Raw genomic sequence first — 26,085 nt, 5'->3', positions numbered from 1 at the left:
GTGTTCAATCACCGGAGCAACAATGTCCCCATCTGGTGGTGTTTTCAAGAGCCAGAAGGTGGTTAGCCTGTCATTTTTTATGCTGTCTATGTAGTTGTTAGCATGTTTAAGTGATTCCTGCTTTTACAAGTGAAATATGTAACGATAAAAAGGCCAGAATCATTATTTTTAATCCAATCTTGGATTGTAAGCAGTGAATTTCAGAGGTTACTAGTTCTGGTTTTATTAGTTCTGTGACAGGAGAATAACACAAACGCTATCTCACGTTTGCTTCTGGGGCAGGATGCCATTTTGAAAACACCACCAAACTAAATTGAAGGTCAAAGGACCACAGACAAATGTTTGAGCACATATTTCAGGGTTTCTACCAGGTCACATCCAAATTTACTCCAAAGCATTTCAGAGGTCATACAGTGAGCATTTACCGTGGCATATTTAAGCCTGAACTGTGCAGCTAAAGTGCATTTACTTTTCACACCTATAATGCTTTCAGTATGTAAATGGGATTGTGAAACAATTAATTCTACTTGCAGTGGAGTATTTTTCAGATTTCTGTGTTCCTTCAAGAAATTGAGTAAACTGCTGAGACTTCCTTAACCAACAAATTATACTTGTAAGATATTGTAGACTAACTGTGACTTTCTTTTCTATTTTATTTGCTTCTAAATGACAGCATCTCTACAATTGGTAAGAGCTGTAAGGCACTATGATGGGTTTTTATGCTGGGAAAGACAAAGGGATGTGAGAGATTCTCTGATAGAAGATGGTCTAACACCCTGATCTTTGTCAAACCAGGCCCACACCTGCCTATACAATCTTTTCTATCACTCCATTAACAGCAAGTGTCCGCGTGTGTATGTGTGTGTGTACATGTGTGTGTTTGTGCTTTTATTGCTAGCATGGTGATGAACAATTTGAGTTTTAGGGCGGTTCACACCTTCTGACACCAACTGAAGCTAAATTTTAGCACAAGCGTTAAGATAGCAGTTGCGGTTAAAACTATGCGTATGCATGTGTGTGTGTGTGTGTGTGTGTGTGTGTGTGTGTGTGTGTGTGTGTGTGTGTGAGAGAGAGAGAGAGAGAGAGAGATTACCAAAAACAATGAAAAAAAGATGTTTTTATTTGTTATTCCCTGCTCCTATCTCAGTCATCACACACCTGCCACAGATGAGAGATGAACACAAACATACGTGCCTCAGCAAGGTTAAACTCATTCCTTCGCTATTATCTGGAGACCCTGTGCCATTAACAAACCGCGGGGTCTCAGGATGATATTGAGGGGCTTATCTGGAGTTGAGACAGTGGTTAACCAAACATTATCCGCTCTCCCAGCTTTACTGCAAACATGACCTTAATGACAGGGTAGGCAGGGTCTCTGAGGACAAACGCTGCCAGTGTCACAACTGGTGTGTACCCACAGGAAGCGAGCCCGGCAGATAGTGCTGATTAGCTGAGTACAATGAAGTGTTGAGATTTGCAGAGTGAGTAATGGACTTCAGGTGCAGCCACCGCTTGTCATTTAAATGTCAAACTCTCAACTTCAATATCAAGCTCTCAGATAATTTAAGTTTGGGCCATGTTTACAAGATAGGTTCTATAAATATGTAAATTTTAAGATTTCGTTTTATTGAACAATTTCCACAATGCTTAGAGTACTTCATTCTTTGAGGTGGAGTGTTGCAAACGAAGTCTAGAGAAGATGAACCATAAAATGGGAAGTGATGTGTTTGTGGTTTCATGTGTGGAGGGGGTGCAGATATAATTTACTGTGTGTGTGTGTGTGTGTGTGTGTGTGTGTGTGTGTGTGTGTGTGTGTGTGTGTGTGTGTGTGTGTGTGTGTGTGTGTGTGTGTGTGTGTGTGCGTGTGCGCGCACGCGCGTGTGTGGGAAGATACTGTATTGTCAAACCTAAAAGGTTAAAAGACAATGCATAAGGGAAGTTATAAAGACAGTTTTGGTTGTTGATAAATACATTCATAAAATTGTTAAATTGTGAATTTTAAACTATGTTATTATGCCTAATAAAATATTTACTAAACACACATACTGGTCAATTTATTAGATACACCTTGTTATACACAGTTTGGGCCTCCTTTTGCCTTCAGAACTGCTTTAATACTTCATGGTTCTCTAACCCATTTTCATAGATTTTGTTCTGTATTAACACGATAGCATAGCACAGATTTGGTGGCTGCACATCCATGATGCAAATATTTCGTTACACCACATCCCAAAGGTGCTTTATTGGTTTGAGATCAAGTTACAGTGAGTACAGTGAGCTCACTGTCATGTTAGAGGAACTATTTTAAGATGGTTTGAGCTTTTCATAAAGGTGAGACCATGCAAATAGTAGCTTGCATGGTCCAGTTTGCTGCTGTTAGCTGACAGGAGTGTCACCTGGAGTGGTTTTCTGCTTCAAGGTTCAACATGTTGCATATTCAGAGATGGTATTCTGCTTACTTCGATTTTAACAAGTGGTTATTTAAGTTATTTTTGTCTTCAGATCAGATTTCAAAGCAGTCTGGCCATTCTCCTTTGACCTCTGGCATCAACAAGATATCTTTGCCCATAGAACTGCTGCTCATTTAATTTTTTTTCTTTTTTAGTCCTTTCTCTGTAAACCTAAAAATAGCTGTGCAGGAAAATCCCGGAACATCAGGCATCTTCTAAAATGCTCAAACCAGCCATCTGGCATCAACAACCATGTCATGTTTGGAGTCACGTAATGCTCATGCTTAATGCTCAGAATGAACTACAGCACTTTTGCACTTAAATACATGCTTACATAAATGCACTGAGTTTCTTTAGTGTAAATGGCTCATTAAATATTTGCATTAATGAGCAGTTCCACAGGTGTACCCAAGAAAGTGGGTTGTGAGCTTATTTCTGTACTGAATATTTTTAGTGAAATTTCTCACATATATATATGGAGTCAGTCTTTAAAATTGTTATAAAAGAACATAAATAAAGATACTTCTGGCGTCTTAATTACAAAGGGGTCACCAGTGCTGGTAGCTTCATATGTTTGATTTTGTAGGTTTGGTAAGGGGGGGGTTGACCTAGGATGGAATATAAATAAATATTAAATTTGCTTAATGCTGGCTCTAATCTGAACATTCCACTGGAGATATAACATGATAACGCTGTGTTAAAATATAAAAAAGCATTAGAAACAAATTTCCCACGTGTGGGACTAATAAAGGTTATCTTATCTTATCTTAGAAAAAGCTTGAAACTGGCTTCAGCTTCTAATTTGCAGGCAGCAGTTGCTTGGAAATGTAATCATGAGAAATACTCCTTTAGATTTCATTACAATATTTACTATAATAATAATAATAATAAATGTAAAAAAAATTTTGTTTTTAAAATTACTTTCTTTCACATGTCAAGTAGTTGTTACATTATTAGAAGCCAGGGCTTAAGAGGAGCTCCACATTACTCAAGACACTTTTCCTGCATGGAAAGGACAAGCCAGGGGGATTTTAGGTGTAAAGGAGAGGGTCTGTTCAAACCTGCCCCATGGCCTCGAAGTCTCCTGACACAGTCTAGTGGGAGGGCAGGTTTCGGTTGACAAGTCTGAGCGAAAGTTGAGGAAAAGGGGGTGTGTGAACAAGACACAGACGTATACTCACATGCTGGGTGTTTAAACTCTGCCAAGGAGAGTGTTTGGTTTCTGTTGTTTGTCTTTTCCAACCACAATTTTACAAGGTGGACTCCATTTGCTTTAAAAAAAAAGGGAGGGGGCGGGGGGGGGGGGGGGGGTTATGACATAAAGCTTGCTGGTGAAGGAGTAATTGTACTGTCATGGAAGGTTATAATGCATTCCTATTACAGCGACAGGACTCTATCCATCCACCCACCATTTCATTTTCTTAACAGCGTATCCAGTTTAGGTCATATGAGGCCTCAAGCCTAATCCTTGTCATAAGGTCAGAGGTGAGTTACACCCCGGACAGGTCGCCACTTTATCACAAGACTGTTTTTCTTCTGTCGTATTTTATTATTTTCTTTCTGTTCTGTGCTTTCAGATTATCTTCAGAAACGCAACAACAGTGTGCCTAAATCTGGAAAAATAAGATATTTTTTTTTCATCATTTTGCTTTTAACTTTTTTTCAGATCCTCTCGTCTTCGGTGGCCTCTTGTTTTTACCTATTTATTAAACGCACAATACAGACAAAAGTATCTGGGCCATCTGCACATTTTAACAGCAGGACCTTTTTTATGGCATCAGGCCCCACTTTGCAGCTATAGCAACTTCTGTTTCTCTGGAAAGAGTTTCTATATGTTCTGCACTTTCGAATTGTCTGTGGAAAGTTTTGGTCTTTCATCAAGACAAGCGCTTGTGAAATCAGACACTAATGTTGCACGCTTGCAGTCTCTGCTCTAGTTCATCCCAAAGGTGTTCAGTAGGGTTGAGGTCGGGGCTCTTTTGAGAGCCAATCAAGTTCTTCCACACCAAACTCACCCAACCATGTATTTTTGGACTTTGCTTTGTGCACCAGTTAACAACCATGCTGGAACAGGAAACAGCCTTATTCAAACTGTTTCCAAAAAGTTAGAAGCACAGAATTGTCCAAAATGTTGTGGTAAGCTGAAGCATTAATAAGATTTCCCCTTCACTGGAACTAAGAGGCTCAAGACAAAGCCCAGAAAAAACAACGATCAAGAGGTGTGGCCAATTATTTTTATCTGTATAGTGTGTGCAGTGGCAAGAGATGTTTTTTTTTCTTGCAATCCCCTGCATTTGCTTCTGATGTGGAAACTGAACTTTACATACTATGTCTGTGGAAGTTCACATTCAAGATCAACAACATTCCCAATAAGACAACAGTAAGACAGCACACAAGTGTCTTGAATCCAGTCTTTATATTTACTACTGCTGTTGGTTGCAGAAGAGAATATTGCTGCTATCTAAACATTCAGTCCCATACTGATGTTGTCTCAACTGCAATAATCTACACAGACTTTTTAGTAATTCAATTATACTTCATATTTTCATACAAAAATCTGCAATAATCTATATAACTTTAAGAATGCTTGTACAATTCATATACTTTAAGACATATATGGCACTACTTGTATATATCTCATGCAATTCAGAGCTGTAGTTTGATACAATATGTATGTATATTTATACCTGTACGTCATATTCTTATATTACGCTATTTTCTCTTATTTTTGATTCACTATAGTTTCGCACTGTGGCTGGGGGACTTTTTTTTAATTCTTCTATGTTCTGTATATGTTGCAGAACTGACAATAAGGTTGACTTTGACTTGCTCTGACTTGCTTGACTTGATTTAACGAGACCAAATCCCACTATACTTCAGCTTTAGTTAACGTCTGTAAAAAGTGGAACCAGGTATTTAAACAAACTGTCACTCTATGCCACAATATTCAAGAACAAGTGAAGATCATTTTATTTTGGTGGCTCATTCCTACCTACTTTGCCAATAAGGAGCAAGTGGATTTCAGGTTGATGATACGATAGTGCTCCCCAGTGGACAAATACCCGTTTTGCATGCTTTAATTGCACACTGAGTGGTACAAATAGTCTATTATGATAGTCTATTATAATGCCTCACGCAACACGAGCAGCCTGTTATACTCTTTTATTGCACACATAGCTTAGCATGAACTTGATATATCATAGGATATGTCATTATTAGAATCTGGAGTCCCTATTTATTCCCCTTTAAACACATTAAACACATTAAAATTGTGTTGCAGTTTCCATGTTCAAGTCAAACACGACTGTGTGGTGTTTTCAGTATGGCATTGTCGTCAAAATACCATATTTCAATTAATTTTGCACTTAAATAGAATCGGATGATACGGAAAGGGTATTTAATAAACCCCGCCCTCTTGCGACGCAGTGGTTGTTTGGCCCGTGACGCTGCTTGTACACGTAGCCTAGTAGGATGTGTTCATTGAAGATGGTGGCGGTGTGTCACACTCACTGTCCAGCATACTTGTAAGAATTTATTCATTTCTGTACACATTTCCGACAGCGGGTAAGAGTGTATCTGCAACACAACTAACAATGTTTTACTCTAGGTGTTTTAATCGGGTATATGTGGCAGGCACGGAACTGTTACCTTGTGATTAGCGCAGGCTAGTTAGCCAGGAATGCTAAGTAAGCAGCAGTGCTAATGCTAGCTGACCAGGCTGTGAACCTGTTAAATTATGCTCGACGAGTGGCCAGTGACCTGTAACTTATCGCTGTGTAACCATGTCAATGTTGAGTTTGTGCCGAAATTTTACGCCTTTCGTGACTCACAGAACTGCTGGTGTAAGGACAAATTCGGGCAGACTTTAGGTGTTAGTGATTTGCTGGCTCCGGCGTTTGGGACATACGGAGCACCGAACGGTTCCCGTTAGCTGTTGTACCAATCACCGGACCTTTTCCCGACTGTCGCTTAATGTGTAACACTATCTTAATGTCGTGCCAGACCAAAGAGATTTAGCAGCCATCTATATTGGAACAACTGGCAAATAGTGATAAGAAGTAGGGAGCGTGTGTCTAACAACGCTAACTTTGTGACTTTTCTAAGTTGGCAGATCTGCGGTGCTAACGATACGAAGCTTAAGAGGGTGCAACGGCTCTTGGTTAAATTTATATCCCAGAGCGCCGGGAAGATCCGGGATCTCCCCGGTAGTGCCCGTCTGGCCAAATGTACTTCCCTACGTTACATTAGTTCCGTGTCTTCTTTCTCTCCAAATCTAGCATTTGAAATACTTATTGACAGGCCGTGTTAGCCTGACTCAACTTCCTACTGAGACACGCTCAGTATCTCTGTTTGACAAATAATATACATGGCCTTGATCTTAATGCTACGTATTACATTTGTAGTGACGTGATTTAAATGACTGTCGACTATTAACTTTTGCATTTCAACTGAGAAAGCTGTACACATGTTGTACAAGGGTAGTGGCACGACTCATGTGACCAGTTAATGCTAAGTGTAAATAATTTTAATCATAGCTTCCACCCCTGTTTGGCTGATTTCATCCTTACCTGAACTCAAGAAACAACTGTAGATGAAATGGCACTGTGGTCTCTTGTCAGTAGAGCAGTTCAGTTTGACTTTCTGCTAAAAGCTGCATTTGACGCAAAAGCAGGTGCTTTTTTTTTTTTTTTTTTAAAGAAACAATTTAGCTACTCAACTTTGCAGCATCCATGAGATCTGTGATGTTAACTTAAGTTTCCTGTTTTTGTTTATTTTTTTTAAGGAAATTTTCATAAATTTCATATATTATATTTTCCTCACCTGGGTGATATACACTATACAAGTGTATAGACTTACATCAGTGCTTTGGTTCATAATATATTACCAGTAAGATGACTATCAAATGCTCTACAGACCATTTAATTAACAGTAGATAATATACTAGTATACCAAGTATGCATTACAGTAAATCAGGTGTGTTGTATTGAATTGAGCACTGTATGTATTTACCCACCACAGCATCTTGAGGGCTGATGTAGAACTTGCCACGTTGTACGTTTGGTTTGAATAGGACCACAGGCTAAAACGCAAACAAAGGTGTGGTAAAGTATCCCAAAGAGGCAGGGTTTTTTTGTTAATCACTTCCTCTTTCTTGTCTCTATTCAGCTACGCCTGACTTCAGTCTTCAGTGAGATCTCTTAGAGTGACCTGGTCCTCGGACCTGTTAACTCCGCGGACATGCAGCCCCCTCCCCGGACTGGACCACCAGGAGCATCTGGCCCTCCTCCTTCTGGGCCCAATATGTTCCGCAGGACCAGGCCTTACAAGCATGCTGCTGCAGCTCCTGCCACAATGCCTCCTGTTGCTCAACCCATGACAGACCCTTTTGCTTTTAGTAGAGCTCCTCCCCCTATGGCTGCAGGTGGCCTCCCAACAGTATCTAACAGCAACCCTGCACCAGTGCAAACACCGTCTAATGCCATGTACCATCAACCTGGCTCAGGGCTGCCTCCGCAACCACAGACACTGGAGGGTGTGGAGGGTGCCACAGCTGCTGCTTCTGGAGTGACCCTGTTTAACCCTCACAGTACCCCACCCCTCGGTCCAACTGGATACATATCCTCACATAATGAACAGGGATATTTTAATTCAAGAGAACAGATACCATCCGCATCCACAGAGTCAGCACCTATGGCTACAGCCTCAGAACCTAGTCAGACACCTTTGAACCCTGAATTTCAAGGACAGTCTGGTCCTCTGCCAGTGCCCTTCCAGCCACTGCCACCGGTCACCACCTCCTCTTCCCAGTGGGCCCCTGATCACGGAAGTCGCCCCCCATCAGTTCAGAACTATTTCCAGCCTACTAGTGACCCTGTACCACAGCCATTTAATATGCCTCTACAAACCCAGATGTACCCCTCCCACAGCCCATCACCCCTTCACAACACCCCTACCCCTCCGACCCAACCTGCACATCTTCAGAATCAGGCTTCACTTCCTTCTCAAAATCCATTAAAACCTCCTACTTCTCAGTGGCCAGACCCAAATGGTCCCCAACAGCATAATTCCCATTTCCAAACACAGAGTTACTTCAGTCAGAGCTCTGCTGCACCAGATCCGTGGTTTAACCAGCCCCCACAGGACTCGGGCTACCATCAAATGGGTACTGGTATGGGTCATCCTCAGCCCCTTCTTGACGCCGCTGGATCTCAGCCTGCAACCAGTACTGGGCCTGGGCCTGGGGCTGGGCTTAGTTCTAGTTCTAGTACTGTCCCAGCCCCACTTCCACATTCCCAGGAATCTGGTACACTTTCAATGTTCTTCAAAGACAATGATGTGGAAAATGAGGAAATGTTGTCTGGAGAGAGAAGTAAGGCAGTAAATGGTATTGCTGGAACTTTTCAACTTCACAGCAACCAGCAGTCACACAGTAGTCATGCAGATGTTTCTTCGGATTACCAAGGAGCTTTTCTTCAAGATCACTCACAAGTACCTTACATGATCGATGGCAATCAACCATCACAGGGAAATGCTCAGAAGCCATCTGATTCACAGTTTGACCATGTAGAGAATTTGGAGTGTGTTCCAAACCAAGAAGTATTACCCAGTGAAATCCATAGTAGTCCTGCTTCTACTGCACCCCACAGTGCTGAGCAGTTTGAAACTGGACCCAACCTGGAGACTCCAGATTCAATTCCCAGACCAATGAGATCTGCCAGTGTGTCGTCCAACTACAGCAACATGAGCCATGGGAGTGGAACAGGTACTCGTCGACACCAGGGAGTGGTGGGCACCTTTATTCAACAGGAAAGCTCACGACTCTCTGATGATCCTAATCAGCCTGTTGCTGCTGCTGCTGCTGCAGCTGGAGGCTACTTTGAACAGATTGACACTTCTCCAGCTGGAGATGTGGGTGTACAGCAGAGTTCCCTGGAGCAAATGTGGCCCCCCACGCCTAGCCCTCCCAAACCAACCGGTATTTTTCAGGCCAGTGCTAACAGCTCTTTCGAACCTGTGCGCTCACATGGGGTCGGGGTGCGTCCCGCTGAGATTGACAGGGCTAAAATGGTAGCAGAAGGGGGTGCAGATTGTGCACCAGGTAATATGGAGCAGCCACCAGACAATATGGAAAATGTTTATGGCTCAGGGCACCCTCTGCCTGCAGGTGCTGGAGGTGGCGTACCTCCTTTGACACACCCAGTGGTCTATTCTCACTCTCGACCTTCATCCCGTGCTCATGGAGTTAATCAGCCCTGTGAGAGTCCTGCCACTACTCTGTGGGCTCAGAATGATCCTACGACCTTGGGCGCAAACATCCTCCTCGCCCCTGCTGCCCCAATAGTTCTTGCCCCATTACGAGAGCCAAGTGCTGATGTTATCCAACCTCCAGAGGATGGTCCACTGGACCTGCAGCCCTCCCAAAGAACCCAGCCACCTTCGCATCAGCACTCAGAGAATCTAGAGAACCCGCCAAAGGTGAGTGAGGCAGAGCCAAGTGACTCTCAAGGCAACCTGGGCTATGCATCTCTCCTTGTGTCTGGCTCGCTTCACCAACCTGTTTTCATTGCCCCGCCAGTGTCCAATTACAGTGTGATTCCCCCTAGTACCGTTCCTCAAGCAGCCACTCAAAGTAGCCTTAGGGAAACTACCCCACCTGTGAGATTGATTGCACAGGGGCAGGGTCCCACTACCTCCCAACCAGCTTCATTAACATGTAATCAAAATCCACTTTTTTCTCCTGGAATCCTGAGTTTCAATGTTTCGGCTTCTAATCAGAGTCCGCTCAATCTGACTCGAGACAACACAGCAGCTACGACATCAGAAATCACAGCGTCGCCGCATCCCCAGCCTGTCCGCCCTCCTCTTTCAAGGGGCCAATCAGTGGCTGGAGAGAGAAACTCTGCTCTCCAAGTTAATCTGCAAGCTTCTCTTGTGAATGATCCTTCCTCTAATCATAATCAGCCATCAAATTATGAACTGCTTGATTTTTCTATGCACCAATCACAAGCCCAGAGCCAGGCTTCTGGGCACCCTTCCTCTCTTCACGAGTCTCCACAATCTAGTAATGGATTTTACCTACAGGTCACCAAAGATGCTCTAAAAGTGGAAGGGAATGCCTCTGTCCAGACTCCAACTTCTTCATCTACCACACAGGTACCACCAGCACCCTCTCAAACAGCTCCAAACACCCAGCAGCCTGCAGCAGAACCTCCTAAGGCATTAGATTCTCAGGCTGCACAGCACGGACAAAAAGATGCTCCTCCTGTTACAGCGAGTGGAGCACAACCCCCCAGTTCCCAGTATCCTGCTCCAATACAGGGGCCATCTGCAGGAAATGCTCCTCCTCCTGCTAGTACATACCCTCCCGGGCCCCAAGGTCCTCCAGGGGCTCCACAGACGACTCCTGCGGAGCCACCTCGCCCACCGTCCTCTGCAGGAAGCCATCAAGGCTATGGGCCTCCACCAGCACCGGGTCAGATGTATAGTGGCTATTATAATAATTATGGAGACTACCCAGATAGCAGAGCACCATATCCTTCTGGCCAGTACCCACCTCCATCTGGGGATCCTAGAGCACAGCCATATTATCAAGTAAGTATAAGGTGTCCTTTTATTTAACCTAGCATGTGAATACTTATTTCCCAATTTCTATAAAGTCTTATATTGGTGCTCTTATCTCTTAGGCTGGGCCATACAGGAACAGAGTAGATCCTTGGTATGGCAGATATGAGGGGCAGACCCAAAGTTATCGTGATCCAAACTACCAGTACAGAGAGCCTCAACCAGAGCGTCCTAACTCTAGAGCCAGCCAGTACTCTGACAGGCCATCATCCAGGTTAGTGAAACTCACAAGATGACTTGCATGGTGTGTACTGTCTTTTCATGTGTTTCTGATTTATAAATTGAGTTTTTAAGTATCTTAAGAGGGTTTTGCAAGTTAAAGAATCGCCTGCCGTGATGTTGGTTTTGTTGGATGTAAAAAATCTGTGTTAATACATTGTACTACTTCATTCACCATTACCTTATCTTTGATTTTTTTTTTTCTCTCCCCTTAAGGCAAGGCTATCACGAGGATTACCACAGAGCAAACCAAAGTGCCTATAGTGATTATTATGCAAATTATGCCAAGTACTTTGGAGGTATGGCTCATAGTGTTGAAAGTTTTGAATATTTATTTGTTTTGTTTTTTTCTTAATTCATATCTCTCCCTGTCTCCGTTTCATATTTTCTGTGTAAAGGATACTATGGACACTATGACCCCAGATATAGAGGATACTATGACCAGTCCTACTGGGGTTACGATGACAGCAGAAGGGGAGACAGCTACAGCAATCAATCTATGTATCCTACCAGGTATGCAGAGAATACTGTTTGCACATCATGGAGTTGTTATAATATTAATGTACATTTACAGTGAGTAATAAAAGGCACTGTAAGAAGTGTTATTGTTCATGCGTGTCTCATGGGAAAAAGAAAATCTAAATTCAGTTTACAACATTTCACTCACAGGAAAACTGGCTATGAGGACCAGTGGCAGTACTATCCTGGTTACGATGCCAGCTTTGATGAGGACTACCGTCGTCAGGGAGATGCTTATGGTGATGACTTTGACCGGCGCAGTGTCCACAGTGAACAGTCAGTCCACAGCGTACACAGCTCCCACAGTCACCACAGCAGACGGAGTAGCTTCAGCTCACGATCGCAACAGGCAATTTTTTTTTTTTCCTCATATGCCTCACAAGTATTCTGTGTATGCAGTTATCTGGCTGAACCACAAATGGAGACCTGGCCAAAATTTCTGAGTATTCACTGTAGAAATATTGTTAAAGCAAAACTTAATTTACAAATTCTTTTTCCATGTATTTTTTTTTTTTTTTTTAATAATGTTTCGTTTGCATTATAAATAATAATTCTCTCTCTGTTGCAGAGTCAAGTGTACAGGAGCCAGCCTGACTTGGTGTCAGCAGCATATGACAACACATCATCCACTCTGGCTGTGGATTACTCCTATGGGCAGTACCCAGATCAGACTGATGCATCTCACAACTATAGCCAGTACTATCCCTCTGGATATACCACCGAAAGCACCTGGATCGCCCCTGAGCAGCGTAAGTGCTGCATCACTCTTTGAAGCAGTTTTCATTTATAAGCCAATCCCAAATTGCCAGCTGGGTCCTTAGCTGAGTTGAGTGGTCTGATTCTCTTTGTTTTTTCCCCTCTAGCTCCTCCTCGTCCTGCAACCCCAGAAAAGTTCACCATACCACACCGCTGTGCTCGTTTTGGACCTGGTGGACATCTTGTTCAGGTTCTGCCAAATCTGCCCTCAGCAGGACAGCCTGCTCTAGTTGATATCCACAACCTGGAGGTATGGCTTTAACAGACCATATTTCATTGATATATTGTTTTGTTTTTTGGTTGGCTTTTTTTGTTTGTTTATTTTGGGTCTTTTGGAAGATGTTCCTGAGACTGTATTACTCCGGTTTCAATAAACCTAGCAAAATAAGCAGCACTAAAACTAATGAGCTGTTTGTCTTTTAAGGAAAAAATTCTTCCTTTTTTTCTATTTTCCATTATTTATCTCATTAAGATTATGGCGGATTTACTTTAGCAGACACAAAATGTTAAATGTACAACACTAAATGATCTGAAATCACTGACACTTAAAGACCACTAGATTGTATGGGTTGATTCACACAGCTTTTCCCATAAAGTAGGAAAGAGACGAGATGTCTGCTCATAATCCCAGTAATACTGACCAATAACCTTTGAGCAGTATGCAGGCAAACATCCTGTGCGAAGAGCAAAAGAGAGATTGCATTAGCTAAAATGCAGTCTCAAAACCATCAGCTGTTGTCTAACAGTGATTTAACTTCTTGTTAATTTGAATTTATCTTCATTCATAAACAATGACTAGCAGATGGAACAGTATTGATGATATCCATTATCTTCTGATAGAAGCCCTGAAGTAACTGTTAGCATTTGCCCGTAAACTTACACTGAATGCTTCTGTGGATTTTTGGGAATATATATGACCATAATCTGAAGGACATTTGAAGAATTATTATATCCTGTGCCTGTATTTTTAGACCATGCTGCAGGATACCACTGATCAGGCAGAACTGCGAGCTTTCCCTGGACCTCTTGTCAAGTAAGGGAATTCTACCTTCTTTGTGTTAAGATGTATGTAACCTACTGCACAAGTGTCGGGGGGGGGGGGCTACACGCAGGTGGAAAAGAGGGGAGTAGAAGTTTGGAGGGTTGGCTTTTCGGTGGTTGTACAAAGGAAGGCGACCGTTAAAGTTGGAGTTCTAATGTCAATTGTCTGATTATTGGACTAACATTGAAAGCTGAATGCTCTGAGAGATACGAAGAGCCCTTCGCAAACAGCTGCAAACCATTGATTACAAATATGAAATGAGGGACGAAGTCTATTATAAAAGGACAGACTGTCATGAGTGGAAAGGTCCAGATGTGGTCATTGGCCAAGATGGTGTAGTAATATTTGTCAGGCATGGAGGAATCTATGTCAGAGTACACCAGTCTAGGCTCAGAAAAGTGGATGAACCACAAGTGAAAATGGAAGAAACTGAGAAGGAAAATCAGATTAAAACAGATGAAAATCTTTTGAAGACCCCAGCAGTGGTAATTGGTGAGGGACACGATTTTTGAAAGCAAAAGTGAGGAGATGGCATCAACAAAAAATGAACCGCTTGGTACTACAGAAAACAGTCCTTCTGTGATCCAGCACATGCTAGTGAAAGAGGTCCTACACTGTCCCACTCAGCCACAGATATAGAAGGACCAAAACTTAAAGTTTTGAAAGGTCGTTTTATTGTCTAAACTGAAAGCTTAACTCTGGGGTGAACAAACGGCAAAATAGCAAACATTCAAAAAGGGAGGTGCTGCCTAAAACCTAGGTGAAACAAAAACCAAACAAATGAGAGGTGCTACCCCTAACTGAATAAACGGGAGAAAACGGTGCACCTATTTACATGTGATCCATAATCTATTTACAAAGCTCAATAATCAGGAAAGCACAAAAATCACAGAGGGTTTTGGAGGCCAAGGTCGGGTCTGCTGCTGGTGTCAGTTGCTGCCCCGGGAGAACTGCTGGTGAGGGATTTTCAAAGCAGCCACATGATCAGGAAGCCAATCAGCAGCAGCCAGCTTTCCAATTAGGAAGAACCTGGAGAGCCTCTTAAAGACACAGACAGGAAAAAAAAAAAAAAACAGCCACCAGGATTCAACTTATGGCCAGGGCCGTAACAGCATTTAAATATATCTAATTCCTAGCCAGAGCCTAAAACTCCCTATTTATATTGAATGCATCATTGACTGCTTTTCTGTTTTAATATTCCATCTTGTCCATCAGGGAAGAGACTCACAAGGTGGACGTGATTAAATTCTCCCAGAACAAAGCATTGGAGTGTTCCCGTGATAACAACCTCTTAGACAGAGACTCTGCCCGCCTTCTCTGGGACTTCATCATGCTGCTATGTAGACAGAATGGGGTAAGACTGTGCAGGCACCACTAAACTTACCATACATTGAAATGAAGGCAAGACTGTGGCTTTTCACATTTGCTTGAGACAACGTTTTAATTTGTACTCGGTTTCCTCAGACTGTTGTGGGCACAGATATTGCTGACCTCTTGCTGAAGGAGCATCGCTCTGTCTGGCTTCCCGGCAAGAGTCCTAATGAAGCCAACTTGATTGATTTTAATAACGAGCCACTGGCGAGAGCTGAGGAAGAGCCTGGAGCCGGACCGCTGTCTCTACTGTCAGACACTTTCATGACTGTCCCAGAAAATTTCGGCAAAGAAACAGAACGCTTCAGGGAGCTGCTGCTGTTTGGCCGAAAGAAGGTAAAATTGTACATAAGAAATGCAGTATGAGGTATTAACTTGCAAGATTTTAAATACCTGAACTTTGTTGAATTAGGATGCACTAGAAGCAGCCATGAAGGGAGGTCTCTGGGGCCATGCCCTGCTATTGGCCAGTAAGATGGACAACAGGACTCATGCCCGAGTCATGACGAGGTAAAGAATCAGATGTGGGAATAATTAACTTTGGTCCTATTTGTTCTATGATTGTTATTATATTATTTTGTGTGTCTTTGTTGTGTAGGTTTGCTAACAGTTTGCCCATAAACGACCCTCTTCAGACAGTATACCAGCTGATGTCGGGGAGGATGCCTGCGTCAGCCACCGTAAGTGTTGTTTACCCTCCTTAAGCCAAACACACTGGAAGTGTTTCACAGTCATTTGTGAACCAGCTCTGGTTGCCTAGATGACCCTCTAATGTATTTACTAGCAGGCCATATATCAATCAATGGTATTCTTCACTCTCATTGGTAGTCTCTTCAGTCACTTGCCTGAAAGCTTATTGCAGGTCCTACCCACTTCACCTGTAGTCACTCGAAGGTGCCAAATATCATTCACTTTCTCTGGTTGCAATAAATCGCTTCCAGTATGTACTGTAGCTTTAGACACTTGTTTTTAAAAAAAAAAAGGCGTGTTTATTTTGCCCTGGCTAACATATGTCTTGTTCCCACACAGTGCTGTGGGGAGGAGAAGTGGGGAGACTGGCGTCCTCATTTGGCCATGGTGCTGTCAAACCTCACACACACCCTGGATTTGGATACTCGCACAATTACCACCATGGGTGACACACTTGGTAGGGTTTTGTCAAGAATTCAGTAATCAAGAGCGCTGGCAACAAACATGCACCCTTAAACTCTGTCTGCACTCATATTGTCTCATGCCAGCTTCGAAGGGCCTGGTTGATGCAGCACACTTCTGCTATTTGATGGCTCAAGTTGGTCTTGGCGTTTTCACAAAGAAGAGCACCAAGATGGTCCTGATTGGCTCCAACCACAGGTTAATGCAATAACCACACCCACATAGCTCCAAGATGTTATATTTAAAAGTCCTCACATTTTATAGAAAACATCATGTGTAACCTCATCTTTGTTTTTTCAGTTTGCCCTTTTCTCAATTTGCGACTAATGAAGCAATCCAAAGGACTGAAGCCTATGAGTATGCTCAGTCTCTAGGCTCCCAACCTTGTTCACTGCCCAATTTTCAAGTGAGTTTTTTTTTTTTTTTTTTTTTTTTTTTTTTTAAACCAGTTGACAAACCAATAAATAATATGTATAAACCAAGAACTTTATACATGACTGCAATATTTACAGTGAAGTTTATCATGTTATATTACTAAGAAGTATAACTCTCTTCTGTTCTTCTTGTCTCTCATTAGGTGTTTAAATTGATCTATGCATGCCGCTTGGCTGAGGCAGGCTTGAGCGCTCAGGCCTTCCATTACTGTGAAGTTATCTCGAAGACCGTCCTCATGCAGCCTTCTTACTACTCCCCTGTTTTCATCAGTCAGATCATACAGGTATCCACTCATTCTCCTCCTCCTCTTTAGCTGTGTTTTTTGCCTAAATACAGTCACTTAAATACTTTGCAGCATTGCATTCAGACAAAGGTTACTGTAACACTGTTTGCCAACAGATGTCTGAAAAGCTGCGGTTCTTCGATCCACAACTGAAAGAGAAGCCAGAGCAGGAGTTGTTCATTGAGCCGGAATGGCTGATTCGCCTGAGACAGCTGGATGGACAGATCAAAGTGAGGAGAAGGAAAAACATTGTACTTTAGTTCTGTTGAGACATAAGCAGTTGTCATATAGGGAGGTTGTGTAAACTTTACTTCTGAATAAAAAAATAAATAAATAAATTAGGCTGTGTATAATGATTATGTGAACAATTTTAACAGTTTGTATCAATAAAACAAATGATTGATGCTTTGTGTTTCTTAGACGGGTCTGATTACGTACAATGCAGATAGAACAACTCCGACACAGTTTGAGTGCAGCAGCCCCAGCTCTGACTTGGACCATCTGAGCCCACCAAACGGCATGTCGCTAGATAACCCAGCCCCTGATAACCCACTCATGAGCTCATTACTGCCTGGGTCTCCACCACAGGGAGTCCAATTGATGCCTCCAGGTTTGTTTGGGTTTTTTTTTTTTTTTTAGGGGGCCTTTGGAGCATTTTTTATTTATCTGAAATCTCAGGCACATTTAAAACATGTCAAATCTCATCTGTTGTATTCTCTTTTAGCTCCCACTTCCATTCTCCAAGATGGAATGGCTCCTCCTCAGTTCTCACCTTCCAGTGATGTGCCCCAGTACTATCCAGTCCCCCCTAGCGGACCACAAGCCCAGATTGCCTTCCCAAACTATCCCCCACAGGATCCTGGCTTTGCCCCTCCCACTTTCCAACCTCAACCTGAGCAGTCAGATATGTATCCAGGAGCCCATCAGCAGCAATGTCCCCCTCATCAAGTGACCCAAATGTCACCACACATGCACCCTCAGATGCCCCATTCACCTATACATCCACCAGCCCAGATGGCTCAGCACATGCCTCCGCACATGCCCCCTTCTCCTGGGCACATGCCACCTGTAGAACAGCCACCGCGGTCACCAGTAGAGATGCCGAACATCCAATCAATGCCATCCTCACCACGTAGGACCTCACTGACTCCTCAGAAGGACTTCTATGATCAGATGGCTAAGATGGTCAGTATCTGCTAATGTGAATATCTTTTCTTTCTTTTTTTTTCTTTTTTTGTAAAGAGCCTTATACATTGTTTTTGGTAAAGTTATAATTGTTTTATATGCATTTTGTTTAAAAAAAAAAAAAAAAAAAAAAAAAAAAAAAAGTCAAAAACATTCTATAAAGTCTTAGTGTGTTATCTTTATGGTTCTGCAGGGTCACGGGAGACCTCGGACTACTTCACAATCGTCATTGCATTTGGTATGTTTGTATTTTAACTGCTATCATATGTAATTCTATTTAATTTGTCCAGTTCTAGTGTATATTAGTCATTATCAGAACTGAAAATGAGCAATAAAAGACTGGCTGTCTTTGCATATCCGCTCAGAAACAAGGCAACGCTGCTAATTGTATACAAGACATTATTTTTAGGTTGGCTTTAGATTTTTTTAAATGTCCCTAAATCACTACAGTTTGCTTGAAAAGTAGGCCTGATGACAGTTTTTAAAAACTAAGATGAAGATCAAGTGATTATACCAAAGTTAAAACCTGCTGTCTGGATTTCCCAGAATGCGGCTTTTGCTGCTAGGTTTGCTTTGTTACTTCTAATATTCTCATTTAACAAAAAAAAAAATCTGATTTGGCTCATTATCTGCAGTGGAGTAAATGTTTTCGCCAAGACATCCTGGACAAACTTAAATCTAAGCCTACAAGTAGTTTTATTCTGACATACCCCATCTATTTAACAATAGATTTTTAGAATGGTGTAGAATAGCCCTTTATTGTCATTGTACAGGTATAACTAAATTGTGGGTGCTTCACACCAACTGTGCAGGAATACAATAGAAATATTAAGACAGAACAAATAAATAGCAAACAGGAGGAAAGTATACGACATAAGAGAGAGGCACACATTAAAAACACATTTAGATTTTCTTGTTGGGAAATTAGAAATTAATCAATGTTTTGATGTTTTACTTGTATGTGTTTGCATAAAACAGATAAAAAGATATCAGGAATCAAGTCAGTATTTATAAAACACAATCTCTGTGTAATAACTTAAAAAAAAAAATTATATGATGATTAAAAGAGGCAGTATCTGGAGGTCTATGCATTTCATTTATATCTGTATTTTCTGTCATCCAGTCATCAGGACGCCGCTCCCGTACCACCTCGGAGTCTTCTACTCACTCTGGTGGAAGAGAGCGGAGCAACTCAACTGTGGTGCAAGCCTCTCCACCTCCACCCTCAATCCCCGAGCAGCCCATTAAAGAAGAGGCCAAGAAAGTCAAGAAGGACTCTCCAAAAAAGGTTCAGTTTCACATACTGGCTCTCACATTTTCAGTATGCATTGTGGTCACTGTGCTAAGTAGAATGCTTATTATCTTTTCACACACAGAAAGGGGTTGGCTGGCTGGGTTGGATCATTGGGAAAGGAAAGAATGAAGCTCACTTGCCGGATGATAAAAATAAGTCTGTAAGTTATAGCTGTTACACTTTCACCTTTTTTTTTTTTTCTTGTTTACGTTACCTGTTCTACAAATTTCATACACTTGTTTGTACATGCGGCCAATATGAGAGTACTGTGATCTTTGTCAGATTGTGTGGGATGAAAAGAAGCAGAGATGGATCGACTTGAACGAGCCTGAGGAGGAGGTCTGTAAAAATGAAAATGTGTTCTCCAGGCTGGACCTGTAGTGTGCAGAAAGCCTGAAAGTCTTACAAATCGAACACTTCTAATAGTTTTTCTTCTAAACTCTTAGAGCAAGCCACCTCCGCCACCACCCTCTGTCTTCCCCAAGATGCCTCAAGTTCCTGGTCCTGGGGGGCCTGCTGCACCGCCGAGTAGTGGTCCTCCTGTCAACATGTTTTCCAGGAAGGCAGGTGAGATGAGGATTACTCAGAGTGGCTTTTGACTACACAAACCTAATGCTTCACCTTGCATAATGCATCTAAAAGTAGAAGCATGTCTTCTCTTATACGGCGCTTCTAACTCAGATGTGTTTGTTCCCTCTCAGGCACGAAGAGTAGATACGTGGACGTTTTGAACCCCAGCAGAGCTGCTAAACCTGGCGGTCCAGCTCCTGCTCCAGCGGACATCTTTGCTCCTTTGGCACCAATGCCTATTCCTACAAACCTGTTTGTGCCTAGCTCAGGTGTGTGTCATGTGCGAGATGGCATAATAACTTGTCTTCACCAGCAGCATTTGGTGGCTGTAGAGGATTTTCTGCCTTTAAAGATTGAAGTAATTCCATGTTTATTTGTATCCCTGGATTAGCTCCCGATGATCAACAACCTCTGGAAGGCAGTGAAGGAGGCAATCAGGAGCAGAACTCACCAAACACCAGTGCTGGTCCACAGGTATCTCTACTCTTTACTAGTAATCCTCAATATTCTTTATAATCATGAACTTTACTCCTGTTGTTCATTTTTTAAAAGATAAGTGAAAAAATGCATTAAAAAGACAAAACATATGCGGCATACTGAGAAAGAATATAAGGCAGTCATCATTAAGTACAAAACAACAGCTCTACTCATCCAGACTTCTTCTGTTGCACTTTTTAAAAATCTGTCTAGATGTTCACCCCAATGTTGTTACCACCTGCTCCAGAAGGTCCTCCAGTGCCTGATGGCTCCCATTCTGGAGAGGTAAGCCTAAGCCTCCTGTCATAATGCAACTGAAACATGATGCTCGACTGCCAGTGGCCAATGTGTGCACTTTGCTCTTTGTAATGTAGGAGCGAAAGAACATGATATTATATGCATGTAGAATTAAAATCTTTCCTCATATTCATGCTAAATGCCTTGATAAATAATACTTTGTTCCATGTGCTGGTCTAATATAATTCTTTCCATGTCTGTTTTTCTATGAACCATGGTTTTATGCTGATTTATTCATTTTCATTCTGAAAACTAATCCAGTGCATGCCAGGTTATTAAAATGGGTTTGTTTGTTTTTTAATTTTCCTCCTGCTGTCTGTAGCTGTCACGTTCTAGTTCAATGAGTTCTTTATCACGCGAAGTGAGTCAGCATTTAAACCAGGTACCTCTAGCTGGGCTTTAAGTTATCCAGTCTCACCCCTGCCTGCCACCCTTCTAGCTCACTCCACATCACTAGCAGCACGCTTCACTGCACCCACCCAAAGCTTCTTTGCCCATTAAAACCTGCCTGTTGTCTTCACCATTACTAACTCAACATATCACAAATGGACAATATAATCGAGTATAGTTGTATAGTTGTCGCCAAAAAAAGTGTTCACACTTCTGTGAAGTAGAAAAGATGAGAATTCTATTAACTTTGGTTATATATTGTTTTTATTGAATGGATTGACTGCAGCAGTCCCAGTCCCATACCTCTAGTTCTCAAAAGATTGTCCTCTCTGTCTAACCTAGTGCTGTTAGCAAGTTAAAAGTATTGAGATTTGGAATGAATTGCCTTGACATCAATTGGAGTGCCATATAATTACACATAAATACAGATTCATGTTATAATGTTGTCTGATGTCTTCAGGCATCATTTAATTTGTTCAGTTATTTGGTTTAAGATTTAGTGCGTGCAAAATTACGTCATCTGATCTAAAAAGGGAAGTCTATATGAAAGTGTCCTAAATCTGCATTCTTTCCAGTGGCCAGCAGGGGGTTAGTCTCTGGTTGCAAGAAAAAAATCTGATTATAAAGAAGTCGATGAGGGGAAAAAAAAATCCTACTTCCCATGTGATTTATGAGCACAGAGTTTTTCATATTGACTTTACAGTTTTACGCAATAGTTTCAATTCTTCTTCAAAACAGCATGATGTATATTTTGGAAAATATGGTCACATATAACAAAATAAAATAAAGTAGCTTGTTTTAGTTTGAAAAAAGAAACAAAAACAAACCTTAAGCTTCCCTTAGTGCTTGGCTTCAATTATCAAGCTAACCTAAGATGATGAACTTGGTAAACAGGTATTCAGGTCAGTTAAGTTGTATTTGTATAGCACTGAATCCCAACAGTTGCCTTAAAGCCCTACAATAATGGAGAGAAAATTCCAAAAATCAGATGCCCCCCTATGAGCAAGCATTTGGCGAGTGTGGGAAGGAAAAACTACCTTTTAACAGCAAGAAACCTCCAGTAGAACCAGGCTCAGGACTGGGCAGCATCTGCTGAACTTCATCACTGTTAGCAGTAACATCGCTATCTCATTGACTTAAAGATCAAAAGTGAAGTATGCAAGAGACTGTTGCAGGACAGATCCTTTCCTTTTTTGTCATGGGTGCCCACAGCTTCATTAACCCACCCTAAAGCTTGCATGGCTGTGTAACAGTGGTCTGTAATGCTGCCTCGCTGTGTCCTCGTGTCCTTACTGCTTTCTCTCATTTCCTTGGCTTCTATTTAATACTTTGATCAAATCTATTTGTGAGGTGTGTCTTGCTTTCCATCTCTGCTCTAAAGTGATGTTAGTGTGACACTGCACACACACTTAAGTAACTGAACTTGTCTTTGGACAGAGCGATCGAGCCCAGGGGACTGCACCCGCTGGGGGCGTCACGTTTTATAACCCCTCACAGTTTGCACAGGTATGAACTCCAAAGTTTCAAAAGTTTTGTAGTTGTGAGAAACCTTTACAGTTTTTTGGGGGGGAGGGTTGCTACTTTTCACCCTACAATCACCTTTCCTTGCTGCTGTTTTTCCTCAGACAAGTGCACCATCAGGAGTACGCTCAGGTCGTTTGGGCGGTCCGCGTCAGTACCCAGTGATGAAGTAAAGAACATCCCACTGAAAGATGCCGACTTGTTGGAAAGCAGAGGATTCTAGCTGAAAGTAAAAGAAGCACATGGACAAACTGCTTTATGTCTTAAGGACCCTTCTTTCTGCCTGTACCTAAGAAGAGCATAATCACAGTATCTGTCATGTCAGAACTCAACCCCTTTTTTTTTTTTCTTCTTCCCCCCCCCCCCCCCTCCCCAGTTCAGTAACTATTACTGACTTAAATGTGTTTCTGACACAGGCGTGTTTCCATGAAGGGCTTTTTCTCGCATCCAAATAGAAAACTGACAGTTGAATAATGGAGGCTGATCTGTGGATGCATTCATACAGAAATTGTACATTCATGTAGGTTTGATTTAATGTACAGTAAATGCGTCGATCCTCTAAAGCTACCCGGCTACCGCACAAACGTAACACTGTTAACAGAATGATCATCCCTTGTCTCGATTCTGTCTCAAGTCCAGATGCCTGTGATTGCTTGTATGTGTGACAGGTAGAAGAGCGGCACTTTTTCTTTCTGTTTTTAATTCAGATTTTGGACTTTTATGTGCAGCTCTTTGGTGTTCTGTCAACTGGAGACAACGTTTTATGTGAGAATGAATTGTGTCAGTACTGCTTCGTCTGCTATGCCCTTTGCTTTTCCTCAGTCGCCCTTCAGTAATGGAAGCATGATGGATGATGTAGAGAAGAATGAAAGTCTGCAGTGTTAGGATGCTGCGCGTTTCAAATACCTTTTTCAATGTCCTCCTGCCCATCAGTTCTTCAATTTTAACGAAGTGTCCGCAGGGTCTTTTCGTCCAAGCGAGCTCGAGTTTCTCTTGCGAGAAACTGAATTATGATCTAATCGAGAGGTGGTCTACAGAACAGCAAGAACCGGGATTCAAACTGCATTTTAAATGTCGCTAAAAATGAATCTATCCAAATATTTGTATATCAGATTGATTGTATTTATGAGATGTAGAAATAAAAGTGTGAGTGTGCGTTTGTGTGTGTGTAGAGCAACTAATTTTTCTGATACGCTTTGACAAAATGCATTTATGATTGATTGAGATGACAGATTCATATTCTGATCACCTGTATTGGCCGCTTCTGCAAATAAATCTTTATCTACATTGTAAAATGAAAGATAATTGTACTCCAAGTACTTCTTGTCATTTAATTGCTGTGTTTTTTTTTTTGTTTTTTTTTTAAATTCAATCATTTGTCATCCCAATTTTTTTTTTTTTTTTTTTAGACAGTTTGATTTTTAACCCCTTTCTCACTTTTGTTTCAGAGAAGCAGTTGTGGTCTCCAGTGTTTTAGACTCCCTCATGTAAAGTTCTCGACAGAAAACTATAAATACAAAAGGTAGAAATGAAAAAAAAAAAATCATAATAAAGGTATTTTTGGCCCTCTGTAGCACTTTGAAAGAGATGTCCTCTGGTTTCATTCATTACATAAAAGTTTAGAGTCTCAGGAAAGTATAACTGTCAGCTGGGAATGAAAGCAAAAATACTACCACATTTTGAGGCATATAACTAGCAATGCACTTGCGAACAAAGAGAAGAATATGGTACTCTAAGCAGCAGTAAATGTGTTTTGTTTTTTTTAACTGGTACACACTGATTCTGCAGTATTGTTTGTGCTGTTGGAAAACACTTATGGAAGCCCGTTTCAATGGCGTTACAATCAGCAAACGTACTCTCGAAAGCGCCAATTTGTTGCGATCCGGTTTTGAGTGCGCATTCCTCTGCGCCATATCCTTCAGGGTAACAAGAAAATGACATCATTCACGTAGATTACTGATTGGCAGAGCTAACTCAAAATTTCAAATTACTTTTAATAAGTTGAAATTTCAAGAAAGATGACGCGAAATTTCGAGTTATGGATACTTTTTTTTGTGGCGGAAACGGGCTTCTGTAGGATAGATTTAATCACACTAAGAAAGTGAAAAAAATGGGGTGATAGATGTAGTGTGTGTATATATATATATATGTGTGTGTGTGTGTGTGTGTTTGTGTATGTATGAGAGAGATAGGAGGGAAGATGGCCAACTATCGGAGCTGATGACAAAAAGGGATAGAAGTAGAGCAAACTGTCTATACCTGAGGCCTTGGAAACCTCACAAGCCTCACAGCCTTGGCCAGCTGCTTGAAGAGGTATACCGAAGAGATGGAAGGCAGGAGAATGACGAGCTGTACTCCACTGAACCATTCAAGGTGTACTCTCAGTGGCAGAAGAACAGCCCCACCAAGGCTGGAGACAGACCAATACTAGAAGAGCAAAGGGGAGAACAACAATGCTTAGTGGCTAGGGGATCTAAGAGCAGACCACAGCAACCTCCCTGAACAGGATCCAGTAAGCATTACAGTGGCAGACATTCAAAAAAGGGTCTCCAATATGAAGAGTTGGACAGCACCAGCCCCTGACATGATTCGTGCCTACTGGCTAAAGAAGCTGACTGCACTCCATGAACATCTGGCAGCACAAATGAACCAGCTGCTAGTGGATGAGACACACCCAGAATGGCTAACCGAAGGCAGGACAGTTCTGATCTCCAAGGATCCCCGGAAGGGACCGGTCCCATCCAACTACCAGCCAATTAACTTGCCTAAGCACAACATGGAAGCTCGTGTCAGGCATCATAGCGGCAAAGATGAACAGGCACATGGCTAAATACCTGAGTGGGACACAGACAGGAAAAGGCAGAAACACCAGAGGGATGAAACATCAACTACTTGTAGATAGAGCAGTCGCCCAAGACTGCAAGACCAGGCTCACCAGCCTGTGCGCCATATGGATTGACTACAAGAAAACCTGTGACGCAATGCCTCACACATGGATCCTGGAATGTGTAGAACTGTACAAGATCGACAGGACCCTAAAAGCCTTCGTCAGGAATTTGATGGGGATGTGGCGAACAACACTACAGGCCAACTTGCACAACAAGCCAACTGCACAAGTCACCATCAAGTGTGGGGATCTACCAAGAGGATGCCCTGTCCTCACTGTTGTTCTGTATAGGCTTGAACTCAGTGAGATCATTAACAAGACTGGCTACAGATACCGACTGTGGAATGGAGCAGTTCTCAAGCAACCTCCTCTACATGGATGACATCAAGCTGTGTGCCAGGAGCGAACGAGACATGGATTCACTGACCCACAACACTAGGATCTACAGTAATGACATCTGAATGTCATTCAGACTGGAGAAGTGTATTCGGACGTTAACAAAGACAGGGAAAGTAGTTAGAACTGTACTACCAGAAGGGAACATTGCTGACATCAAGGACAGCTACAAGTACCTTGGAATCCCACAGACAAATGGGAATCATGTACAGGTCGCTA

The 26,085-nt window shown here is 42.1% G+C and overlaps 1 protein-coding gene across 5 annotated transcripts; it reads left to right on the top strand.

Annotated features, from left to right (window-relative positions):
• The first annotated feature begins 5,883 nt into the window (after window positions 1-5,883).
• Window positions 5,884-24,167, top strand: sec16a (SEC16 homolog A, endoplasmic reticulum export factor). 5 transcript variants are annotated; one of them, XM_039614888.1, is made up of 31 exons: window positions 5,884-5,974; window positions 7,617-11,042; window positions 11,135-11,286; window positions 11,508-11,590; window positions 11,690-11,804; window positions 11,961-12,159; window positions 12,379-12,559; window positions 12,674-12,816; window positions 13,538-13,599; window positions 14,824-14,962; window positions 15,073-15,315; window positions 15,392-15,489; window positions 15,578-15,659; window positions 16,009-16,126; window positions 16,218-16,329; window positions 16,432-16,537; window positions 16,709-16,849; window positions 16,966-17,079; window positions 17,270-17,459; window positions 17,574-18,034; window positions 18,228-18,272; window positions 19,158-19,322; window positions 19,411-19,488; window positions 19,611-19,667; window positions 19,775-19,895; window positions 20,030-20,167; window positions 20,290-20,372; window positions 20,589-20,660; window positions 20,995-21,033; window positions 22,500-22,568; window positions 22,688-24,167. In XM_039614888.1, the coding sequence occupies exons 2-31, from the start codon at window positions 7,689-7,691 to the stop codon at window positions 22,754-22,756; spliced, it is 7,029 nt and encodes a 2,342-aa protein (XP_039470822.1). In that variant the 5' UTR covers window positions 5,884-5,974; window positions 7,617-7,688; the 3' UTR covers window positions 22,757-24,167. The 5 variants fall into 5 exon arrangements, 4 of the variants coding, with proteins under 4 accessions (XP_039470822.1, XP_031610286.1, XP_039470821.1 ...); XM_031754426.2 differs by having other exon boundaries at window positions 20,995-21,054; XM_039614887.1 differs by having other exon boundaries at window positions 5,884-6,014; window positions 20,995-21,054.
• The last annotated feature ends 1,918 nt before the right edge of the window (window positions 24,168-26,085 follow it).

The sequence above is a fragment of the Oreochromis aureus genome, linkage group 7 (genome assembly GCF_013358895.1).
Source record: "Oreochromis aureus strain Israel breed Guangdong linkage group 7, ZZ_aureus, whole genome shotgun sequence".
Classification (NCBI taxonomy): Eukaryota; Metazoa; Chordata; class Actinopteri; order Cichliformes; family Cichlidae; genus Oreochromis; species Oreochromis aureus.
This window is presented reverse-complemented; position numbering and strand designations above follow the sequence as displayed.